Genomic DNA, 21,025 nt, shown 5'->3' with positions numbered 1-21,025 from the left:
CTTCACTTACTCCCTTCCAAGAAGATTGCTAAAATAAGGAAGGAAATACATCACGTTTTGAAGCTAAAAGACATTCCTCTGAGAGATCTAGCCAGATTACTCGGTATCCTCTCTTCCTCCATTCAAGCGATTTTCCCGGGTCCTCTAAACTATCGGGCCCTCCAAAGGGTAAAAACAAGAGCCCTAAGATCTGGTCTGTGGTACGAAGATCGGATTTCCCTAGATCGGGTAGCACTATTGGAACTGAATTGGTGGCTCGAGAACCTAGACGCATGGAATGGAAAAGCGATCTTTGGTTCAAAGCCAGAATTTGTTTAAGAATCAGACGCGAGTCTCCATGGCTGGGGAGCTTGCCTTCTCAGTCAGAACACAGGTGGTCTATGGTCCCAAGAGGAATCTTCTCACCATATAACTACTTGGAACTAACTGCTGGTCTTTACACCCTAATGAGTTTCAAACACTCTCTCCAGGGAAACTCTGTCATCCTAAAGGTGGACAACATTTCCGCAGTCGCCTACATAAACCGTTTGGGCGGTACAAAATCTGCGAATCCCTCAAATTTAGCCAGGAGACTTTGGATGTTTTGTCTGGAACACAAAATCTCTCTGAAAGCATAGTATCTCCCGGGGAAGTCAAATTTCTCCGCGGACTGGAACTCAAGGTTTCTCCTAGATCGCAGCGATTGGAAACTCAATGTTTCAGTCTTCAGCTCCCTGAACAAAATTTGGGGCCCGCTGGAAATAGATCTTTTTGCGAGCAGACTAACGTTTCAACTCCCAAAATATTTCAGCTGGATGCCCGATCCCGGTGCTCTAGCAGTGAACGCCTTCCTCCAATCTTGGAAAGGACTCAAAGCCTACGCCTTTCCCCCCTTTGCAATGATCCAAAGGGTTTTGCAGAAAGTGAGACAAGACCAATGCTCCCTCCTCCTAGTAACTCCCTTTTGGCCATCTCAAGCATGGTTCCCTACTGCTCTAGAACTAACCTACAGGATCCCCCTCCTATTACCTTCCCAAGAATATCTCCCAACAGACGTAGATGGCGGAAGTCACCCCCTAATCCAGACAGGGAATTTGAACCTTCTTGCTTGGAAAGTGTCAGGAGATCTAATGAAATCTCAGGACTTTCGTCTACAGCTGCAACTCTCCTCAGAGAGTCCTGGGCCCCAGGCACTCACTACAGATACAACAGCATTTGGAGAAGCTGGGTTCATTGGTGCCTGGAAAGGAACCTGGATTCCTTGGAGGCACCTATTGTAGACATAGTAAACTTCCTTGTTTTTTTTTTTTTTTTTTTTTTTTTTTTTTGAAACCGCTTATTACATGTTAAAAAGGGTTACAAGTATGGGCCTACAACCATCCGGCCGGCCGCTAGAGTGGCAGAAGCATATGACATACCTACAGTAAGAGTCTCTTGGCGGTGCAGATCGGTAAATCAGGAGATATCAATAGCGCAGGCCCCATGACTCCTAGCCCACAATACGGTTTCCTTTTTTCAAAACAGAACAACACAAAAAACCACACCCGCAAGGCAACCCGCCATCCAAAGTGACGGCACGTGCTCCTTAAGTGGGGGATCCCAACCAGCAGCCAAACTCTGAAGAGGGGAATGGGAATAGATCAGGGACAGGGGAACCACATGCCCGCGGCTGGGGGAGGGGGTCGGCTAAGGGGACGGAGCTGGTGAGGCGGCCGGTAGCAGTGGCGGCTCACAAATACCCCCGCGATAGGCGTTCCAGGGGCCCCAGATTTTCACCCACGCCCCAGGCTTACCCCTCGCAACATACACCACCTTTTCACGAAACATACACCAATCCATGTGTTCTTTCCAGGTCGACACCGCCGGGGGCCTCTGGGATCCCCACAATTGAGCAATGTCACGCTTAGCTATCATGTATCCCAGAGTCACCCACCGCGTCTGCGGGACCGAATAGTCATTTGGTTCCCACACATTCAGCAAGCATCTCCTCGCTTCAGGCAACAGCGCAACACGCGTCACCACACGCAGGACCTCATGCACACCACGCCAGAATCGCTCCACCTGTGGGCATTCCCACAGTATATGCATGAAAGTTGCCAAGGCACCACAGCCACGCTTACACAATCCGTCACCAACAAAGCCCATACGTAGAAGCCTTGGCCCCGTCACGTAAACCCGGTGGAGGATCTTAAGCTGGACGAAGCGAAGGCGAGCCGGGATGGCCACCTCCTTCGGAGAGGCCACCGCGGAAATCCAGTCCTCGTCGTCCAGTTCCAGCCCGTCGGCAACCCAGGCCTCGCGGAGACTAGTCAGCAGGCACGATCTGTCGTTGATCAGTTTTTTATATATAAGGGAGATCGTGCTGTCTAGGACATGGCCATCCAGCACTCTGTCCTCCAGGGGGGAAGACTCCGGAATGGACGCGACATCAGGGAAGACGGAGCCCAGCGCGTGGCGGACTTGTAAGTACCGAAAGTACTCACTGCCTTGCAGCTGAAATTCCGTCCGCAGCGTCTCAAAATTTTTGAATCCACCCCTTGTCCAGAGGTCACCCACTGTGCTGATTCCGATCGTGTCCCACTTCTCGAAGCCCTTCGATGTCCACAGGGAGCCCAACCTCTCAGACGCATATAGCGGTGTCGCCCGGGTCAAACGGTCCTTCCACCCCATCGCTGCATTAGCCGCGTGCCAGACACGCACCATGACACGCGTCGGTCCCGTCAGACGGGAGTCGGGCGCGCCAGAGTAGAGCGCTCGATTGTAGTCGCCACCGGGCAGGAGCATCTTGTCCATTTCAAATGCCGGGTTCAGGGCGGGCCCGTAAAGGCCATGATTAATCGCAGCTAGCTGGGAGGCCCAGTAATACCGTTTAATGTCCGGGAGGGCAACCCCCCCATCGTACCACGGGAGCGTCAATTTAGCCAGAGCAATACGCGGCCTCCCGTCCCAGAACAGGCGCCGCTGCAGGCCCTCCACCTCACGGAAGTAGCGCGCCGGAACCAAGTCCATAGTATTCTGAAGCGCATACAGAAAGCGCGGCAAGGACATCATCTTAAACAAGGCCGCTCGGCCAAGCGGCGAAAGCGGAAGACGCCGCCAGCGCGCAACGTCCTCCCGCAAGCGCTGGAGGGGGGGTAGCAAGTTCCGCTCGTAGCGGGCCTCCGGGTCTAGAGTAATATATATACCCAGGTACCGGAACCCCTGGGAAGCAATCTGGATCGGGCAGTCCCGTGGTAGGGCCGGAGCCTCCCCGGAGAGCACATACACGCAGGATTTCGCCCAGTTGATGACAAGGCCTGAGTTACGACCGAAGGAGCGCAAAACATCAACCAGGACAATCAGCGAGTTACGCGGGGAGGCGAGATACAAAAGGATATCATCGGCGTAGAGGGACACGCGGTCCTCATGCTCGGGGGTCCAGCGGAGACCACGGATGGAGGGGTGCCACCGCAGCCACTCCGCCAAGGGCTCCAAGGCCAATGCAAACAGGAGCGGTGACAAGGGGCAACCCTGACGCGTGCCCCGCCCCAGCGCAAAGGGGGCCGAGACTCGCCCATTCACCACCACCTGCGCCAATGGGCCCGAATACAACAATTTGACCCAGCTAATGAATCCCGGTCCAAATCCAAATTTCGCCAGCATCGCCCAGATGTATGGCCATTCAAGCGTGTCAAACGCCATGGTGGCGTCCAAGGACGCCAAGATGGCCGGCTCCCGCACAAACGGGACACGCGCGAGCACCCCATGCAAGCGTCGCAGATTAAGAGCCGTGTTGCGATGGGGTATAAAGCCAGATTGGTCTTGGTGGACCAAATCGCCCACCACGCCAACCAGCCGGTTGGCCAGTACCTTGGCGAGGATTTTGGGTTCCGCGTTCAAGAGCGAGATAGGCCTGTAGGATGTAACCCGCCCACGGGGTCTCCCCTCCTTGTGGATCACCACGATTGTGGCCAGACGCTGGTCCGGCGGGAGGGAACCCTGCGAGTGGGCCGCCAGGAACATGGCGCGCAGGTGGGGCGCCAGTACATCCGGTCGCAGCTTGTAAAGCTCGATGGGGATACCATTGGGGCCCATGGCCTTGCCGGACGCGACCGAGCGAATAGCCAGGGCAATTTCGTCCGAGGTGGGAGGAGCGTCCAACAAATCCCTGTCCTCCACCGTAAGGGAGGGCAGCGCGATGTCCCGAAGCAGGGCATGGGAATCTTCCTCCGAGCAGGGAGAAACCGGGGAGTACACCTCGCGGAAGTAATCCGCGAAGCAGGAGACAATGGCTTCCGGCTCGGTGACAGACACACCATCCATCCCCTCAATCAAAGGAACCACACGACTCGCTCTCTCCCTCTTGTCCAACCACGCAATCAATTTACCAGCCTTATCACCCACATCATACAGTCGCCCCTGTTGCTCTCTACTGAGGCCCCTGGCCGCCTCCGTGACGAGGGCCCTATAGGCCGCCTGCTTGAGGTGCAGAACATGCAACTTGGCGTCTGTTACCCCGCTCCCCAGGTCACCCTCCAGCTCCGCAATTTCGGCCTCCACCCGGGTTACCTCCTCCCGCTCGCGCCTCCGGGCATGGGAGATAGAGGAGAGGGCCTCCCCTCTGAGAACTACCTTAAAAGCCTCCCACAGGGAGATGGCCGAAGGGACAGACCCCACATTCTCATCAAAGTATCGCTGTAAGGATTTGATCAAGTCGGCACGAATAGTGGGGTCACGCAAGTACCAAGCATTGATTGGAGCCACCCTGCCCTCCCCCCAGATGGCACACCTCTCCCACCCTCCCAGCATAGGCCGCCGGGACAAGGATGTGATCAAGCCGCGAGAGGCTACCATGGGCACCCGAGTGGAAGGTGTATTGCCGCTGTGCGGGATGCTTTAGTCGCCAGCAATCCACCAGGCCCAGAGTATCTAAAAGGCCGGACAGCCAGGCCTGTGCCCGGGGGAGGTCCCTAGGGGGATGGCGATCCATAGACCCAGAAACTACCGCATTAAAGTCCCCCCCAACCACCAGCAGGCCACCCGGGAGGTCCAGGAGGAGGCGCCCCAAATCCGCAAATGTAGTAGATTGTAACCCAGGCGGGACGTACACTGATATAAAAACAAACACTCTACCCTCCATTCTACCCACCAGAACAGTGTAGCGTCCCCTCTCATCATGGCGCACCTCATCAATCTCCAAAGGGAGCGAGTTCTTAATCATGATACCCACCCCCCGCGAGCCCGAGGTGAAGCCCGAGTGGGCCACCAAACGATAGCCTCGCCGATTCATGGCATGAAAGGAGTTACCTATAAGGTGTGTCTCCTGCAGGAAGATAACATCTGGTGAGATACGTTTCAGGTACTGCAGGACCACACCACGCTTAATCCTGTCCCCCAGGCCGTTAACATTCCATGACAACACAGTCAAATCCCTACCCCCCATCGTACGTAGAAGCAATCAGTCGTCCCCCACAGAGCATCTCGAGAGCAGCAATACAGTAAAGGGCTTGCCTTGCGGTGCAAACAAACAACACACCCCCCCCACCCCCCCATCCCAACAGAACTCCCCCCTCCCTGCACCCCTGCATGAGCCCAGACAGCCCCCCCAAAGTGCAGTGTGCCTGTCGCCCCATAGATGAAAACTAACTAGTCCCCCAGAGGAGGAGGGAAGCCCCCAACAGACCCCACACGACCTCCATCGGAGGGGAACCTAAACGATCAGTAAATGGTAAAGGAATGTTGTCCAGAGCAAGGCCTATTCTTCACCCCTCAGTTCTGATCCGGCGGGCCCTCCCCGCCAACCGCACCCCCCCCACCCCCTCGGCCCCGATCTCCAGGCAGAGTGTCCAACCAGTCCCCAGCCGCCTCGGGTCGGTCAAAAAAGTGCGTGCGTCCATCCACCTCCACCCTTAGCTTAGCTGGAAAAAGCATTGAGTACTTAAGGTTCAGGTCCCGTAGGCGACGTTTAACTCCGAGAAAACTCAATCTCAGTTTTTGGACCGCCGGAGTAAAGTCTGGGTAGAAATGCACATCCATGTTATCAAGCTTGACCGGTCCCTGTTGCCTGGAGGTCTGCAGGATAGCGTCTCTGTCCCGAAAATTAAAAATCCGGGCAATGAGAGGCCGCGGCGGGGCACCGGCCTTAGGTCTGCCCCCAGGGACCCGGTGAGCACGTTCCACCGCAAAAAGCTTACTCAGCCCCCGGGGCTGGAGATGGGTAAGGATCAATTCTTCCACAAAAAGATCTGCCGCCTCCGCCTCTCGTCCCTCCGGCACTCCCACAATGCGAACGTTATTCCTCCGGGCCCGACCCTCGGAATCCTCCAGTCGCCGGTCCATCAGGGCGCTCGCCTGGCCAAGCCGGCGCACCTCCTTTTGGAGGGCCACCACGTCCGTCGTGAGGCTCGTTGTGGTGTGGGCCAGGGAATCGACCCGGTCGTTGGTTTTGGACAAGTCAGCCCTCACGAGGCTAACATCCACCAGGACCGAGTCTATCTTTTGCGCTAGGGTGTCGAAGCGCTGGTCCACCGAGGCCTTCATCTCTGCGATGGCGCCCATGACGTCCCGGAGGGTCAGATCCACCGGTTGAGCAGATGCCTCCGTCGGGCCCGCCGGGGATGTGCGCGATGTCTCCGGAGATCCCTTCTGGAGGGTGTAGCGGTCCATACTGTTGGATTGAGGCGCCGGGCCGCGGCGGGTCGTCTTCACCTTCGCCCGGTCGCCATCTTGTTTGGTGGACATGCCTGCTCTCCCACCGTCGTGCCAATCTCCTCGAAAGGGCCGATAAACCAGTTCACGGGTTCCGGGGGGGGGGGGAGGGCGACCACTGGGCCGCGGGACGACTCGCGGCCGGCGGGTCAGCCGGGCACCTGGACAAGGCCACACCACCGCACCCCGCTCCGCAACCCTACCTCGCTTGAGGCAAGGAGAGCGCAAAAGCGAAAGTGAAAGCACGGGATACGCGAGTCGCCCAGCCCTGCCCGCCGCTGTTGTTCGCTTTATCCCCGGATCGCCCCACTACTCCAATCCGGGGGGCCAGCGCGGAGAAGGCCGCAACCTTCAATCGGTGCTCCCACCGGTGTCCGGGGTCCGATTCGAAAAGGAAAAACGGATGGCGCCTCAGCTCGGGTTCACCGATGCAGTCCCCTCAACAAGGACAGGATATAGCCAGGATTAATTCAGGAGGTCGTGGTGGTCCTCGGGAGCCTCGCACCTACGCGGCCATCTTGGTTGCGCGCTAGGCTCCTCCTCCGTAAACTTCCTTGTTGAACAATTTGATAGAGGTCTCAGCTATAGAACTATCAATTGCTAGAGATCAGCTATCTCGGCTGGCCACATCCTCGTCAATGGTAAAACGGTAGATAAAAATGTCATTATTTGCAGAGTAATGAAAAGTATTTGTCTAAGAAGACCTCCTAAGCCCTAATACGAGTCTCTCTGGGACGTCAGATTAATTCTAGATCTTTTTACTAATTGGCCGGATAATTCTCTCCTAAATAGAAAAAACCTCTATATCAAGCTTGCAACTCTGCTATGCCTAATTTCCTGTCGAAGAGTCTCCGATGTTAAAGCTTTAGAGATTTCAAATAGATCCTATAACTTGGTTGGTGTAAAATTTGAGATTTATAGAAGACCTAAAACTATGTCTGTTAGAAAACCCCGGGCAACCGGGTTAGCAGTCACCCGGTTCTTCCCAACACAAGGGGTAGCTTGGCTCGAGCGGTCGGGGGTCAGGCACCGTGTTAAGCGTACGTCACACCCTCACAATAACCATGCGTTCATCCGTTCCAAAAACGACTCTACACCGTAAAAATTTATGAAAGAATCTCTTTGTGTTTATCTTAATTTTTCTCTTAGTTGCAGGGTTATGACATAAATACAATACAAAAGGATTTTCTTCAGAAATAGCAGGTCAATTAAATAATAACACTTTGCAGGTGCAATAAATAGGATTAGGTCATAAATACACAAGGAATAAATAGAGGTGCGATAAATACATAGGGCAAATAAATACTGTCAGACAATAAATACAAGGCAGGAATAAATACGGTCAGACAATAAATAAAACACCTTCAATACATAATATAGCCATCAAACAATTGCAAATCAGATCACATTTATGAGGTAGATTGATTTTACCATGCCCAAGTACAGCTTATGGTCACTGGGGTGGCCTGGGGATGTCCCACCTAGAGTGGTCAAGGCTGGGGCCTAAGCTGAGGTAGAATGAGGGAAACCTAAGGTTCTGATTCTTCCAACTACACAGTCCCTCACACAGGTCCCTGCACCAGTCTCAGTTCACCCCCTAGCACTCTCAGGTTGGTCCTAACACCCCTCTAGCCCCAAGAATGGTCTTTTAGGGCTCCACAGGGCCTCAGATGCCCTTTCTACCACTTACTGTCCTTTTCACGAAGATCGGCTCTGCTCGGCGCCGGGTCGACGCCGCTGGGCGGCTCCGGTTCGATGTCGCGTCGATCTGTTCCACTTGACGCCGTGTCGATGCCGTCGGGCGGTTCCGATTCGATGTCGCTGGCCGGCCTCGGTTCGATGTTGCGTTGATCTGCTTTACCTGACGCCGGGTCGATGCCGTGAGGCGGCTCCGGATGGATGTCGCTGGGCGGCCTCGGCTCGATGTCGTTTTCCGGCGTCACAGGGTCACGGTTCCCCTGCTTCCGGGCGACTCCGGAGTGCGACCTCCACTCCCGACCTCCGTCGGCTCCACTTCGGGTTCCGGCGACTCCGGAGTGCGATCTCCACTCCCGACCTCCTGCGTGCTTCGCCTCGACCTCAGGCGACTCCGGAGTGCGACCTCCACTCCCGACCTCCTGCGCGCTTTACTTCAGCTTCCGGCGACTCCGGAGGGCGGACTTCACTCCCCCGTCGACGCCTCACCTCGACCTCAGGTGACTTCTACTCGACCTCCGGTGTCTCTCCACGACCTCCGTCGGCGCCCTCACTCGACCTCTAGCGGCTCCGGGTACGACGTCTGCCTCCTGTCAGCGCCGCTTCTCCACCTCGGGCTCCAGGTCTCCAGGCTTCTCGACGTCGGGTCTCCAGGAGGATTCCACCAAACAGGTCAGGAACTTGCTGTTCTTCTCCTTTAAGGCCTGTTCCGGCTGTTCAGGTCCTTAAGATGATTTTCTGGTCTTTATCCCACACAGGGCTTTAGGCTGGGCTTGGTCAGTAGGGACTAGTATCAAGGGTGGGTTTCTGGACCCCACTCCAGACACAAGTTTCCACCCCTGCTGCCTTACTCCTTCCTCCTTCTGTTTCTCTGTCCTCTCTCTTCTCCAGTCAGGTGCCAACTGCCTACTCCAACTGCCAACTCTGAGCTGGCTTCCCAACATTCTAAACCTGCCTCACACTGTCACAGGGTTCTAGAATGTTCTGGAAGGTACTGGTAGGTTCCAGCTATGTCTCAGGTGACAATGGGTGGCCACCATTAGGAACAGTGTGTGCCCCGACTCTTAGGATCTGAAGATCTATCTCTTTCAGCCTTAGCTCATGAGCCATCCTCTGTTCCTCCTTCTCTTTCTCCAGCCTTGCTAAGTCCCATGTGAGCTGTCTTTTCTCCCTCCGGTCTGTTAACTCCACTTCAGACAAGCCACCGCTAGAGGCACTGCTGCCCTTCCTGGAAATGGTTCTGGGCCCCGCTACTAGGTTCCCCACCTCAGGTTGGTACAAACCAGCTCCCTCACTGTCGGGCTCTCTATCCCTGTCCTCCTCCTCAGCCTTGCTTTCCCGTCGTGCCTCCCCCCAAGCCCTTAAGCTGGTTTGGAGTGCACCCTTCTTTGCTCCTGGGGGACAATACACCCCCTCCCGCTGACAAAACTCCCTGAGTTGGGCCACAGTATAAGTTTCCAGGTCTTCTAGCACAAACTCCATTTTGCCCATTCAGAACAGAAGACAGGTTTTTACAGAAGCAATGCAGGGGGGTACCTTTAATAATACCTCCTCCCACCACCAGAGTAAATTTGGAAAAAACAAAAACTCACAATTAGGAAGGCCGCTTTGAGAAAACTCCAGGTGTAGGCCTATGGACTACCCACAGTTATTGTCGAGTATGCGTAGGCACAGCTCTATCCCGCCGCTGAACACCAATTATGTTAGAAAAACCCCACTCCCACACCGGAAGAGGTGGTGGTAACGGGGTCTCTCCAGACACACACAGTGGTAGCTTGGCTCGAGTGGTCAGGGGTCAGGCACCGTGTTAAGCATACGCATGGTTATTGTATGGGTATTGCGTATGCTTAACACGGTGCCTGACCCCTGACCACTCGAGCCAAGCTACCACTGTGTGTGTCTGGAGAGACCCCGTTACCACCACCTCTTCCGGTGTGGGAGTGGGGTTTTTCTAACAATGTCTGATTCTATATTTTATCCACGCTTTGATTCCTGCCCTAAACTTTGTGTAGTTGATTGTATGAGAGAGTATCATCGTAGGATGTCTGGTCTTCGTGCCCTTGACGTAAACCAATTACTCATATCGTTTGTTAAGCCCCATAAAGGTATGACCTCAACCTCGATTGATAGATGGGTTAAAACTGTCATGGGTTTAGCTGGTATCAACCTACGAAAATATCAAGCTCATTCTCTTAGAGGTGCTATGGCCAGTAAATCCCTATGGTCTGGAGGTAAGTTAGATGACATCCACAAAGCGGCCGACTGGTCGAATGCTAGCACTTTTGCTCGACACTACTACAAGCCTATCGAGCATATGTCTGATGTAGTCTTACAAAGCTACCAACATGCATAATGTAGCCTGCGTTCTTGTAATGAAATTGCGATTCTCCTATTACCATTACTAGAGAATCTGGATTTCATTAAAGACTACTCTTTCATTTTATATTGTTACTGTTAATTTATCTTGTAATATCTTGAAAGTGCTAGTTACTTGATATACAATGCTAGTTTTTATTACTTTGTATTCCTTGCAGGAAGTATTTACTTCTCTCTCTCTTTTCAGGTAACTCTTCCTAACTTCGATGCATTTGGATCCTTTTTCTCTTCATCTCTCCTCGTGACGTGCACCTGAAGATACTTTGAAAGTTCTTTGGACATTTCAAATTTTATTTTTATCTCATGTTCTTATTATCTTCTTTTCTCCGCATTTATAGAGGCAGATTGTACTTGGCTCATGCCCTTTATGTATTTCTAATATTCTATTCTGGAATACTTGTTATTGTGATGCATGCGGCTGCTTAGAGACTGCATTAAAAGATAATGCATAAAGTCAGCCTCGTGTCTTTCATGAAATCCAGATTCTCTAGTCATGGTAATAGGAGAATCACAATTGTGACCCGTTATGAATTGCAGCCATCAAAGGATTGATGATCTGCTAAGGGCAGTAGACCACCATATCTGTGATTGCTTTTAAATAAAGCATTTTTTGTTTCAAATGAAGCCTATTTTCCTTAAAGGAAAATGGTATGTGTTTAAAAAAAAAATGTTACTCGCATATTTTAAGAGTAGGCAGTGGGCAAGGGGACCACTGCCAACTCTTAAAAATATTCTATGCAAGATTCTCAAAATGAAAGGTGTCCCTTAGGGATTCTTACCCATTTACGAATGGCTTGCCACTATACGTGTGTAGTTGGTAAAGTATTAATGTTTTGTGATCGGCTCTGAATCGGTATTTAGAATGGATGTCTTAAACACGCCCCTTCCAAATGCCAAATCTAAATTTGGTCACATATCTCCCCATAAAATTGTAATTTGAGTTTTGTAAAGACCAGTCGTGCACCACCGTTTCGTGCGAAATGAGGACTGAATATGTTTTACTTTCCTTGTGGAAAATGCGGTCTCAGAAGTGACTTTTTCTCACGAAGCTCTTGTGATGGAGGGCATCACACGCCTTTATAAATGTGTTGAAACATGAAGTATATGAGAAGTAGTAAACAAATACCAATATGTGCCAAACTGCACTCCATGTTTCAAATGTGTTTACATCTATGGGGAAATGTATTAAAGTGTGACACAATGCAGAAAAGCAACCAGAGTTGCTGCACTGCATTGCATCAAAGGAGAGTGAAAAAGAGCATTATTCATATCGACTGATATATGGTGCTGTTTTTCCTCTATCTCAGTGCTGGCGCTTTAGGCTGCCAGGCACCAACTCACTCACTCTTGCACCGTAGAAAAAGGATGTGTGCATTTTGTCAAGCATAGGTTCTGTACTGGAAGGGAACCCTCCCAGTACAACAACGATGTTTTAATACTGTTTTCGGCCTATATGAGTGCTGCACAAAGCAGCAGATATACAAAGTTTGAAAAGTATGAAGAAATTAAAACATTTCTCCTCCGTTACTCATGCCTTGAGGAGGTGTAAGGTTTTAGCATAAATTACTGCCTAAAATTGTTAGTAGATAAGAATTTCCATCAAAACCCCTGGGTGGCTGCATGGGACCTCTAATGCACCCCCCATGGTACGCCCCTTTGACGCAAAGTAGAACGAGTAGCTCATAGCACTACTTTGCGTTACTTTGGCTCCAACTTTCCAATGTAACTCTTGACTTGAGTTGAAAGTAAATATCCCCATAACGCTTTGCTCTGGGTTTAAATTACGAAAGTGAGGCATAACAAGTGCTAAATGTTAGTAAATGTGAGACCTGATGCTTGAACACATGACCCATCAGGCTAAACAGCACCATTTGAGTTTTCAATATGGTGTTACAACAGTTGATTTCTAGTGCTATTAAAAATTGTCTCTGTGGTCCCCTCCCATCACTCATGAGTTAGACATTGTTTAGCTCTGAATAAAACTTTTCATGGACGTTACATGGGGCGAAAAACATTTCTCTGCAACATTTTCGTAACAAACTCCCACGTCACCCAGTCTCCCCTTTCTACACACATAAACTAAAAGACATTTAGGTTTATGTTTACGCAGCACTCCAGGTTACCAGGACAGGACTGTCAGAACCAGACTGCTATCTGAGGCGAATGGTTGAGAAGACTCTGGTGGGGGAGAAGGGGACGTAAACAACTGGGGCCCTGGGCCAGAGACCACCTTACCCATGCCTGAACACGTCTCGGCCTACACCTACATGCTATATTCCAATTCTATGGCATTGCACCAACACCGCATCCAAGGCATGCCACACCAGACCTCTGAGTGTATCCAAATGTCAACAAGACGTCTTGAACTGTGGCCACTGAGTTCAACTTTGTTTTTCAAAGGTGGCTAATGAATGGGTGAACTATTTCACTAGGTAGTATTTTATTATACGTTGAAAGAGTTTATCTTTCAATATATGTTGAAAGAGTTCACTTGTGCGAGTTTTACAAGAACTCAGTGTAACTATTCGTTCAAAGAATGTATTGATGTCCTTGGATCAAGGTGGATTGAAGATAAAGGGGAAAGGTGAACAAAGGGCGCACTTCACTCATCCCCAGCTCCCAGCAGATTTGCCAAAGTGTTGCTCAGAAGACAATCTTTGACTGGAACAGTGACACAGTGGGTGTAAATGTTTACAGAACTGCCTAGAGGTCTGTTCATGCTTTTCAATATAAGGCTGGTGGGAGGCCACAGAAATGGAAAGATTCGTAGAAAAGACCCAATTAATAGTTGATTTCCCTCGCAGCTGCGGCTTGGGCCAGCTGAGAAAAGCCCATCGATTTTAGGTTTAGCAAGAGAAAAGTAAGTCATGCAATTTGGAGACTATCCAGACAATTAAATGTCTGAATGCAATTAAACAGTCTGTGTGGAGTAGCTGTTCGCAGAAACGAAAACAACCAGGCACCGGAGGCCACAGAAAAGCATGAGACGCCTGAATCCATTCTGCCCATGGGGGAATCTTCAAATGCTAAAGAGAATCTAAAACCAGTTGTTCGGCCCTTTAAATAATCTACTAGGAACTCTGCATGCTTAACTGATTTTGCCACTTTTACCTGTCCCTTTGCATCCGCGTGAAACTATATGCATTAGTATTTTTGCACAATCCTCACTTATCCAGAAATCCATGAGAGGTAAGTTTTCATGATTCGACAGTGGTTCAGAAAGGTTGCTCCAGAGAGCATCTGTGGTCACTTCTTTCTACAAGGAAGAAAATCTCTTAGCAAACAAGTTCACCCTGTCTACATGTGAGTATAAACAAGCATTTGCAATGCAATAGGTCTCGCATTTGCGAGGATTTGAGCTATTGGCATTGTAAATGGCAATGCCTTTTATTTACACGTTTTGAAAACCTGCAAGTGATGCTTAAACACGTACTATGCACTTATAGTCGTTGTTTACGAGAAGCAAGGCTGGTAGTAACTGCACTTCTTTTACTGCCAGCCTTACTTCTCGTAAGCAAGGACTGTAAGTACAAAGAGTGTGTTTACCCACCGCTTGCAGGGTTTCAAGACATATAAATAAAAGGCATTGTCATTACAATCCAATAGCAGAAACTTTTGCAAAGGCAAGACCTTTTGCATTGCAAATGCTTGTGTCTATCGCGATAAAGCAGTTTCACCAGCTATCAAAGGTTTTGCTTCAGGCCTTGTTACAATTGCTTATGCCTGACAAATAAAGTATTATGCTTGTGCCCCAAAAAGATAAAAGTGTGTTGCGTCCTGCATGTTGATAGCAGTGTTAGAGCGGTCTGTATTGTAGCTTTGGACTTGCTGTTATGCGTGTAATTTAATTTTGGCCACAGTGAACCATACTAATACTGTCACGTAAAATAGCAACAAAAATGCTTTGAAAATTAAAGTAGCAATATTAAGCAACAGATTGTTGTCAAACAGAAGAAATTAAATTAGGTATACCTTCGCAGTCAGAGTAAAGTATACTAACCGTGGATAATCCGGCACAGGTGGGAGAATAACAGTGATTTTTCGAGATGGCAAACTTTTCACTAACTGGAAATTTTCTTTTTATGTGGAGCTCCAATGAAAAATAAGGTGGGTTTGGAAATAATCTATCCTGTTCGCCTTTAATGGACTGTTGCTGGAAGTTCAATAGAAACATTGCCCAGGCTGATCTAGTTAATAAGAGATTACGGACTGACCCTTTGTGAGGGGTTTACGGAAGGCGGGCGGCAAGTCTGGCTCAAGACTGCAAGATGTGTATACCTCAGGCAGGTGTCATGGTGACAATTCAGACATATGCCCCGGTTACCTGCATTACATATTTGCTGTAATGGGAGGATATTGTAGAGCTAAACAAATGAAAGGCCTGGTGACACGCGGATTGTCACTTTCAGGGAAAGCTGTAAATAATAAAAAACACAGTTGAAGAGAATGATTAACTAAATGGGCAGTTTTTAGTAACTGGAGCTGTACAAAGGGCTATTCGCAAAGTAAACCAGGAGAGAAGGGCTGGAGGGGGGGGGGTGTAATGATCAGCTGATAACCAAAGTTGCAAGCGCTTGTGTTTTTAGCCAAGCCTCATTAGCTTGCAAGCAATTAACGGGGATCAGCTGAAAACGCAAGTGCTATTTAAACAAAGACACACCTCTTTACCCAATGTAGAGTTATTATATTGAGAACTGCTAACCTTACCCGCGCCCCGGGGAAGTTCACGGATCCTTCCTCTGCCTCCTCGTCCATGGCCGGGATGCGAGCATGAAAGTGATGAAGGCGGGTGTTGGGCATGGCCACTGGCTGCAACCGGAGTTGACCTAGCGCCGTGTCTGCTGCAGAGGCAGAGATTCAGAGGGCTGCCCCAATATAGAAACTCTACGCAAACACTATGAAGCAGACACTGCGTCCGATGGAAAAAAAACAAGGCACACGGAGGGCATTGATGGGGGAGGGATGGCGAAGAGAGGGGAAACAATGGCTCCTGCAGATTTCTTTAACTAACACGTCAACCGCTTTGCGCGTTGTCGGTGCAGCGGGAGAGGGGAGCATATTTAAATGAAAGCACGGCATGGGGCGCTTTATAAAGAAAAATACTTTTCTGTAAAATACGGTGAGCCGCTTATAAAGAAAGCCACATGCTTGCCGTGAAACTGAAAGCATGGTTTTAACGAGCGGCCGGAGACGCAAAGTGTGGGGGGGGAGGGGGAGAAGCGGGAGTTGTGTGTGCGCGTGCGTCATCGCAGTCGCTCTGAAAGCGAAAGTGATCGCGATGACGCACACGAGTTTTCAAAGTGCTGCTGGCTGCCGGCTGAGCGCGTGCACGATCGCGTGAACGCAAGCGCTAGGCCAGCCAGCAGCACTTTGAAAATCTCACATACATAATGTCTCTTCGAGCCAGCGCAAGCGCTGGGGCTCAGCGAGACCTAAAAAGGCTGGTCTCTCGCATTTTTCAGCCTTGAGAAACTGGAGTTGAAATTGGGAGCTCATTCTATAAAGACCACCCTTCACTTCCCACCCATCTTTCTCTCTTTCCTTCAGCTCACAACACCTTCACCACCTCTTGCCATTTTCAAATCCATAAATTTCATAGGATAAACCCACTTGCGACATTCCAGGGAAGCACAATGCTCCTTCTTTTACACATTCTTTTCCATTTCAAAATAACTCGAGTCTACTCATTGCTCTGCCAGGCTACGGACTTGTCTCATCAAATCTATTTTCATCTCTGCTCTCTGCCTTCTTTCCGAAGTCCAACACTTTGTTTCCTCGATTAGGCCATTTCTCTCCAATGGCTTTCATTTTCTTTCTGCCTCCAATTACATTTCTTACGTATAGCCTTTAAATGTTTTTCACAACTTACCGTTCTTGCATCTCTCATCCCTCCTACAGTTTTACATTCCCTCTTATTCTCTGCATTCCATTTACCGGTTTTGTCTGGTCTCTCACTTCCTTTACATGCCCTTCCAGATTTAAATCCTCTTCTCTCCTTGGCCCTAATTCTTCCCTGAACATCTTCTGAGCTTTCCGTGATCCCATCTCAATCGTGAAGCCTTCTCTGTCAATTTTAATAATGTTGGCCAGGCTATTGTGTGCGGTATTATCGCGTTTGTTTTTCTGTGTGTTGAGCATGAATGTTTTTCCTCTGTAGAGCACTCAGGAGTACGAGCTACATATACCACACATTATTACATTCTTTAGATCTAATCGGATAGAGTTTTACAAAACACCCCATCCACACAGAAATATAGTTTAATATTTTATATTCTGTGCTTTGCCTCTTCCCTCACCTCACACCCAATGACCTAAAAACTCAATTACACAAGGTTGATAAGTTCATAAACCATAGCACTCACTTGCTAATATCTCTGAAACTTAGGAGTCGATTACGTTGGCGGACGGAAAAGCATTCCAACTGCCGTGGTAGCGGGAAATTACCGTCCGCAGGTACCGCGACAAAACCAGCGGTCAGATTAGGATGCACTGCCTGACACATTGTATTGCGGCGGTCAGATTCCATGATACACCGCCGGAAAGGTCCGGAAAAGCTGAAAATCCGTCTGCGGCGGTTGGAATTGCTGTGGAAAGACCCAAAAACGCCGTTTGCCCAGTGGTCAGGAAAGCGTGGAGATGTGCAGGATTTTTTTTCTCTATCCGCAGTAGTGCTTCCGCCGTCACCGAATGGCTGGATTCTCCACTGGGCTGTGATGGGCTGTTTGAGGCATAATGATTTGTCCGGCAGTCGTAACCACATTGCGCAAGCGGTCCTTCTCTATTGGCTCCGTCCGCCACCGTTGTGGAAGGAAATTTCTGCCGGATCCAGAAACTCCGCAGCGGATGAGAAATGGGCTATCTTTGCCCATCGTAATATGGCGGACGCAAGGACCGCTGATGGAGTGCGGAAAAGGACATTTTCCTCCACCGCCAGCACTGCGAATGTGCCTACGACCGCCATCCTAATCAGTCCCTTACCCTAGGGTTAGCAGCTCACTACACTTTGTCGCAGTACATAGTACTGCCTGCTTTAATTTCATAATGTAATGGGTTCTGGGAGTTCTAGAATTAGTTTGTTTACGTCGAACCAACACATTTCATAGCATTAAAACCTTTTCCCTCTTCTATTCCTCCGCTACCCTTCTTTATCCGAATAAGTGAATAACATATCCACCACTCAAATTACTTTCATATATACTCTATACTAATTCACCACTAATCCTTTATGGGTTCCGGAGTAGCGTGCTACTTGCCAAAAAAGAGCTTCAACACCCCGTCAGTGGTAACAAGCGCTATATAAATGCAAAACTTTTTCCCTCTTCTATCCCTCCGCTATCCTTCTGACTCCAAGTAACTGACTGACCTATCCACCACTCAAATTACTTTCATATTCCACTATACTAATTCAACTCTAAACCTTTACGGGTTCCGGAGTAGCGTGCTGCCCGCCGAAAAAGTGCTTCAACACCCCATCAGGGGCAACAAGCACTATAAAAATGCAATTACAATATAATACGATTAACTTCTGTAGAAAAAAAGGCCAGAACTGGAAAGGTGATTTCCTGACGACACTCTTAGTTCATCCACATTAATCATCTGAACCCATTAGGTACCAACCCAGTTCTAAAGTAGAGTCAGTGTTTTCCAACACTCCAGCAAACAGGGCTCCAGAAAGTGTATGTGGGCTCCACTGTCTCATTGTGGGTGTGACAAGGCACACAGAGTGTTAGGCGCTAGGATTAAACTTTTTAAAAAGTAGGACATGATGTAACTTCACACTGCATGTCAAACCTCATGCCTGTCTGTTCAATTGTACGCACAAGAGTAAAGTTGTGTTAATGACTCAGGAAACGAGGTATTACTTCATCCTTTTATATCCTATAATTTTTTAAATAAGCTTTTTCGTACCTTGCTCCAAGATACTGGAATAAATTACCCATTGCTCTGCGTGAAATCTCCATCTACATTACATTTAGGAAACAACTAAAAGCCTCCTTGTTCTAATCTTATTTGATCTGATCTTCCAGTCTCAGGTTGGTTTTTAAGCAGCGCCGAGATGCCCCCGGGTGAATCGTGCGCTATAAAAGTAGAACTAACATAACATAACATAACATAACGTAACATAATTAAATTACTCACTATCATGTTTGGCTGCCGCAAGGGGCTGATATTTCCCCCAAAGAGGGTAGCCTTATGGTTATTTTATGACTTCTCCCATCCTGCTTGTGGAGAATAAAATCTGTCTGATATTCCCTTCCGCTCTAGCTTTCTCTCGAAGACATTTTGAGGCAAACAGGTGCATTATGGAACCACTGATTAGTTGCTGAGGTACACTCTCAGCAGTTTCAAAGAGGGACACTTGTCAAAGACCTCCTTCGAACCAGCAGACACATTCAAAGAGAATCACCAGGTGGACACAGTCATGCGGCCAGGCTGTGGACAGAGGTTCTGGCCGGGTCTCTCTTACCCAGGATCCAGCGATGGAGCCCTCCATGGACTTGAAACCCCAGAGGAGGATGTCTCTTCAGGCCCCAGAGGAGGATGTCTCTTCAGTCCCCTGTGAGGATGTCTCTTCAGTCCCCTGTGAGGATGTCTCTTCAGGCCCCTGTCTAGCGAATGACCAGAACTCTCCTAAGGGAGCGCAGTTCCAAGGGTGCATTGTTGTCACAGTGCTGCCTCCACGTTGCTAAGTAACAAGACACAGGCCTGTTTGTGTACATTGTTTGCTTACATACCTCAATAAGTACAGACTGACATTTTTCGTCCTGTTTCCTCCATTTTCTTTTCACTTGTTTCTTGGCAGGCTGGCAGCGTTTGTACAAGCTTTTGTGTTTGTTAAAAAACTCTAATCAACAGCATTGCGCCACTCCATGCCAAGCAAAGACTACCGGATGTATTGATTCTGATGGTCGGTATGACTCTTCCAGCTGGCCCATGTGCCCGCCGCTGTACTGCTCTGCTCTGCCTGGGGGCTCATGTGCACCTTTTACACAAATACAAAAGAATTCTGGGTGGCACGTGGGAGAAATGACACAACTTCTGTTTTTGTTAAGAACAGTTTCCCAGCTTCAAGGGAAGAAAGGACGAGCCTCGCCAGACCCGTGTCCCCTCAACCAGACATATCTCTCAGGACGGCCAAGACTTCAGGCTGTTGGAATTGTTATTCCCTTTGTAACGCGGGGCTGATCTTAGCCCCGAGTGAGCGCCTTCCCTGCGGCTGTCCTGCTCAGAGATTTCCAACCTCTGGGAATGGTGTTCACGGGGTCTTTGAGATGGAAATCGGCGGCAGAGCAGTGTGCTCACATCCCCGAGCAGGAACATTCCTGTAGTTTTGCATGCACCCCTTTTTTTATCTTTTTTTTTTGTTGTAACTTGACTATCTTTTACCAGATTTGCACTTCATGAAATTGACAACATCATCTGGCTTGCCCATCTAAAATATATTCGGAAACTTCTTTTTCACATATTTTAATGTATGCATAGATTTTGAGTTCCGAGGTCACACTGTTTACTGTTTACTGTGATGTTTACTGTGATGAGGCAAAAAAACTAGGGGTGAGCAGAACTCGTGGAGGTTCACTCCGTGGAATTCTGCAGAGTTACAAAAGAATTTAGCGGGATTCCGCGGCGTTCCGCACCAGGTGGAATCGGCAGGTCACGTTGATTTTTAGCACCTGGAGCTTGTTCTGTGATGCAAAATCAGCGCAAACAGCCCCATACAGCGCACCAGAGGGCGCTGCTTCATTGCTGCCACTCGAGTAGATTTTGTACTCGAGCGACCCACAACCACCTGCATTGAGAAAATCTCGCTGGGTGCTATCCTAGCACCTGAAAATTGCTCTAAGGAATGCCAATTCTCGCTTGCCAACTTAACACTGGCAAGCCATGCGCAAGAAAAAACCCTGCAGGGGCGGAGTTTTGCCGGAACTCTGCATTACAAGCGTAATACGGATTAGACAAAACTCCGCCAGCGGGGCGAAATTTATCGCCCACCCCTAAATAAAACCATGTCATAGGAGAGACCCATTATTGGTCATTTTCCCTTGCAAAACTGGGAATGTCAAGGTAACACCGTACGCTAAAAAAACCTAGCATCAGTGTTTTACCACTCAATTTAGCACATGAAGCTAAATGACTTCCTGACTGTGGTATTTGTGACCTTTGTGATTTTACTATTATGTTCATTATGTCCTTAGCCCTATTCACATGTTCCAATTTTAGAATTTTGCTAGGTGTTTCCAGAAACCTTGACAGCATTCTGTGCCAGGTGCTGTAGTGCTCCTTGTCC

At 49.3% G+C, this 21,025-nt stretch overlaps 1 protein-coding gene across 2 annotated transcripts in view; it reads right to left on the bottom strand.

Annotated features, from left to right (window-relative positions):
- Positions 1-19,374, bottom strand: part of CIMIP7 (ciliary microtubule inner protein 7) — a 204,529-nt gene extending 185,155 nt beyond the window's left edge. The window contains exon 1 of one of the 2 annotated variants that reach the window (XM_085624299.1): positions 19,205-19,374. In XM_085624299.1, the coding sequence (XP_085480425.1) occupies positions 19,205-19,231 (27 nt within the window). In that variant the 5' untranslated portion in view covers positions 19,232-19,374. Of the gene's footprint in view, positions 1-15,444; positions 15,663-19,204 lie in introns of those variants that run through there. The other variant, XM_085624298.1, reaches the window with a different exon arrangement.
- Positions 19,375-21,025: the final 1,651 nt, after the last annotated feature.

Source organism: Triturus cristatus, chromosome 9, assembly GCF_964204655.1.
Source record: "Triturus cristatus chromosome 9, aTriCri1.1, whole genome shotgun sequence".
NCBI lineage: Eukaryota > Metazoa > Chordata > Amphibia > Caudata > Salamandridae > Triturus > Triturus cristatus.
This window is presented reverse-complemented; position numbering and strand designations above follow the sequence as displayed.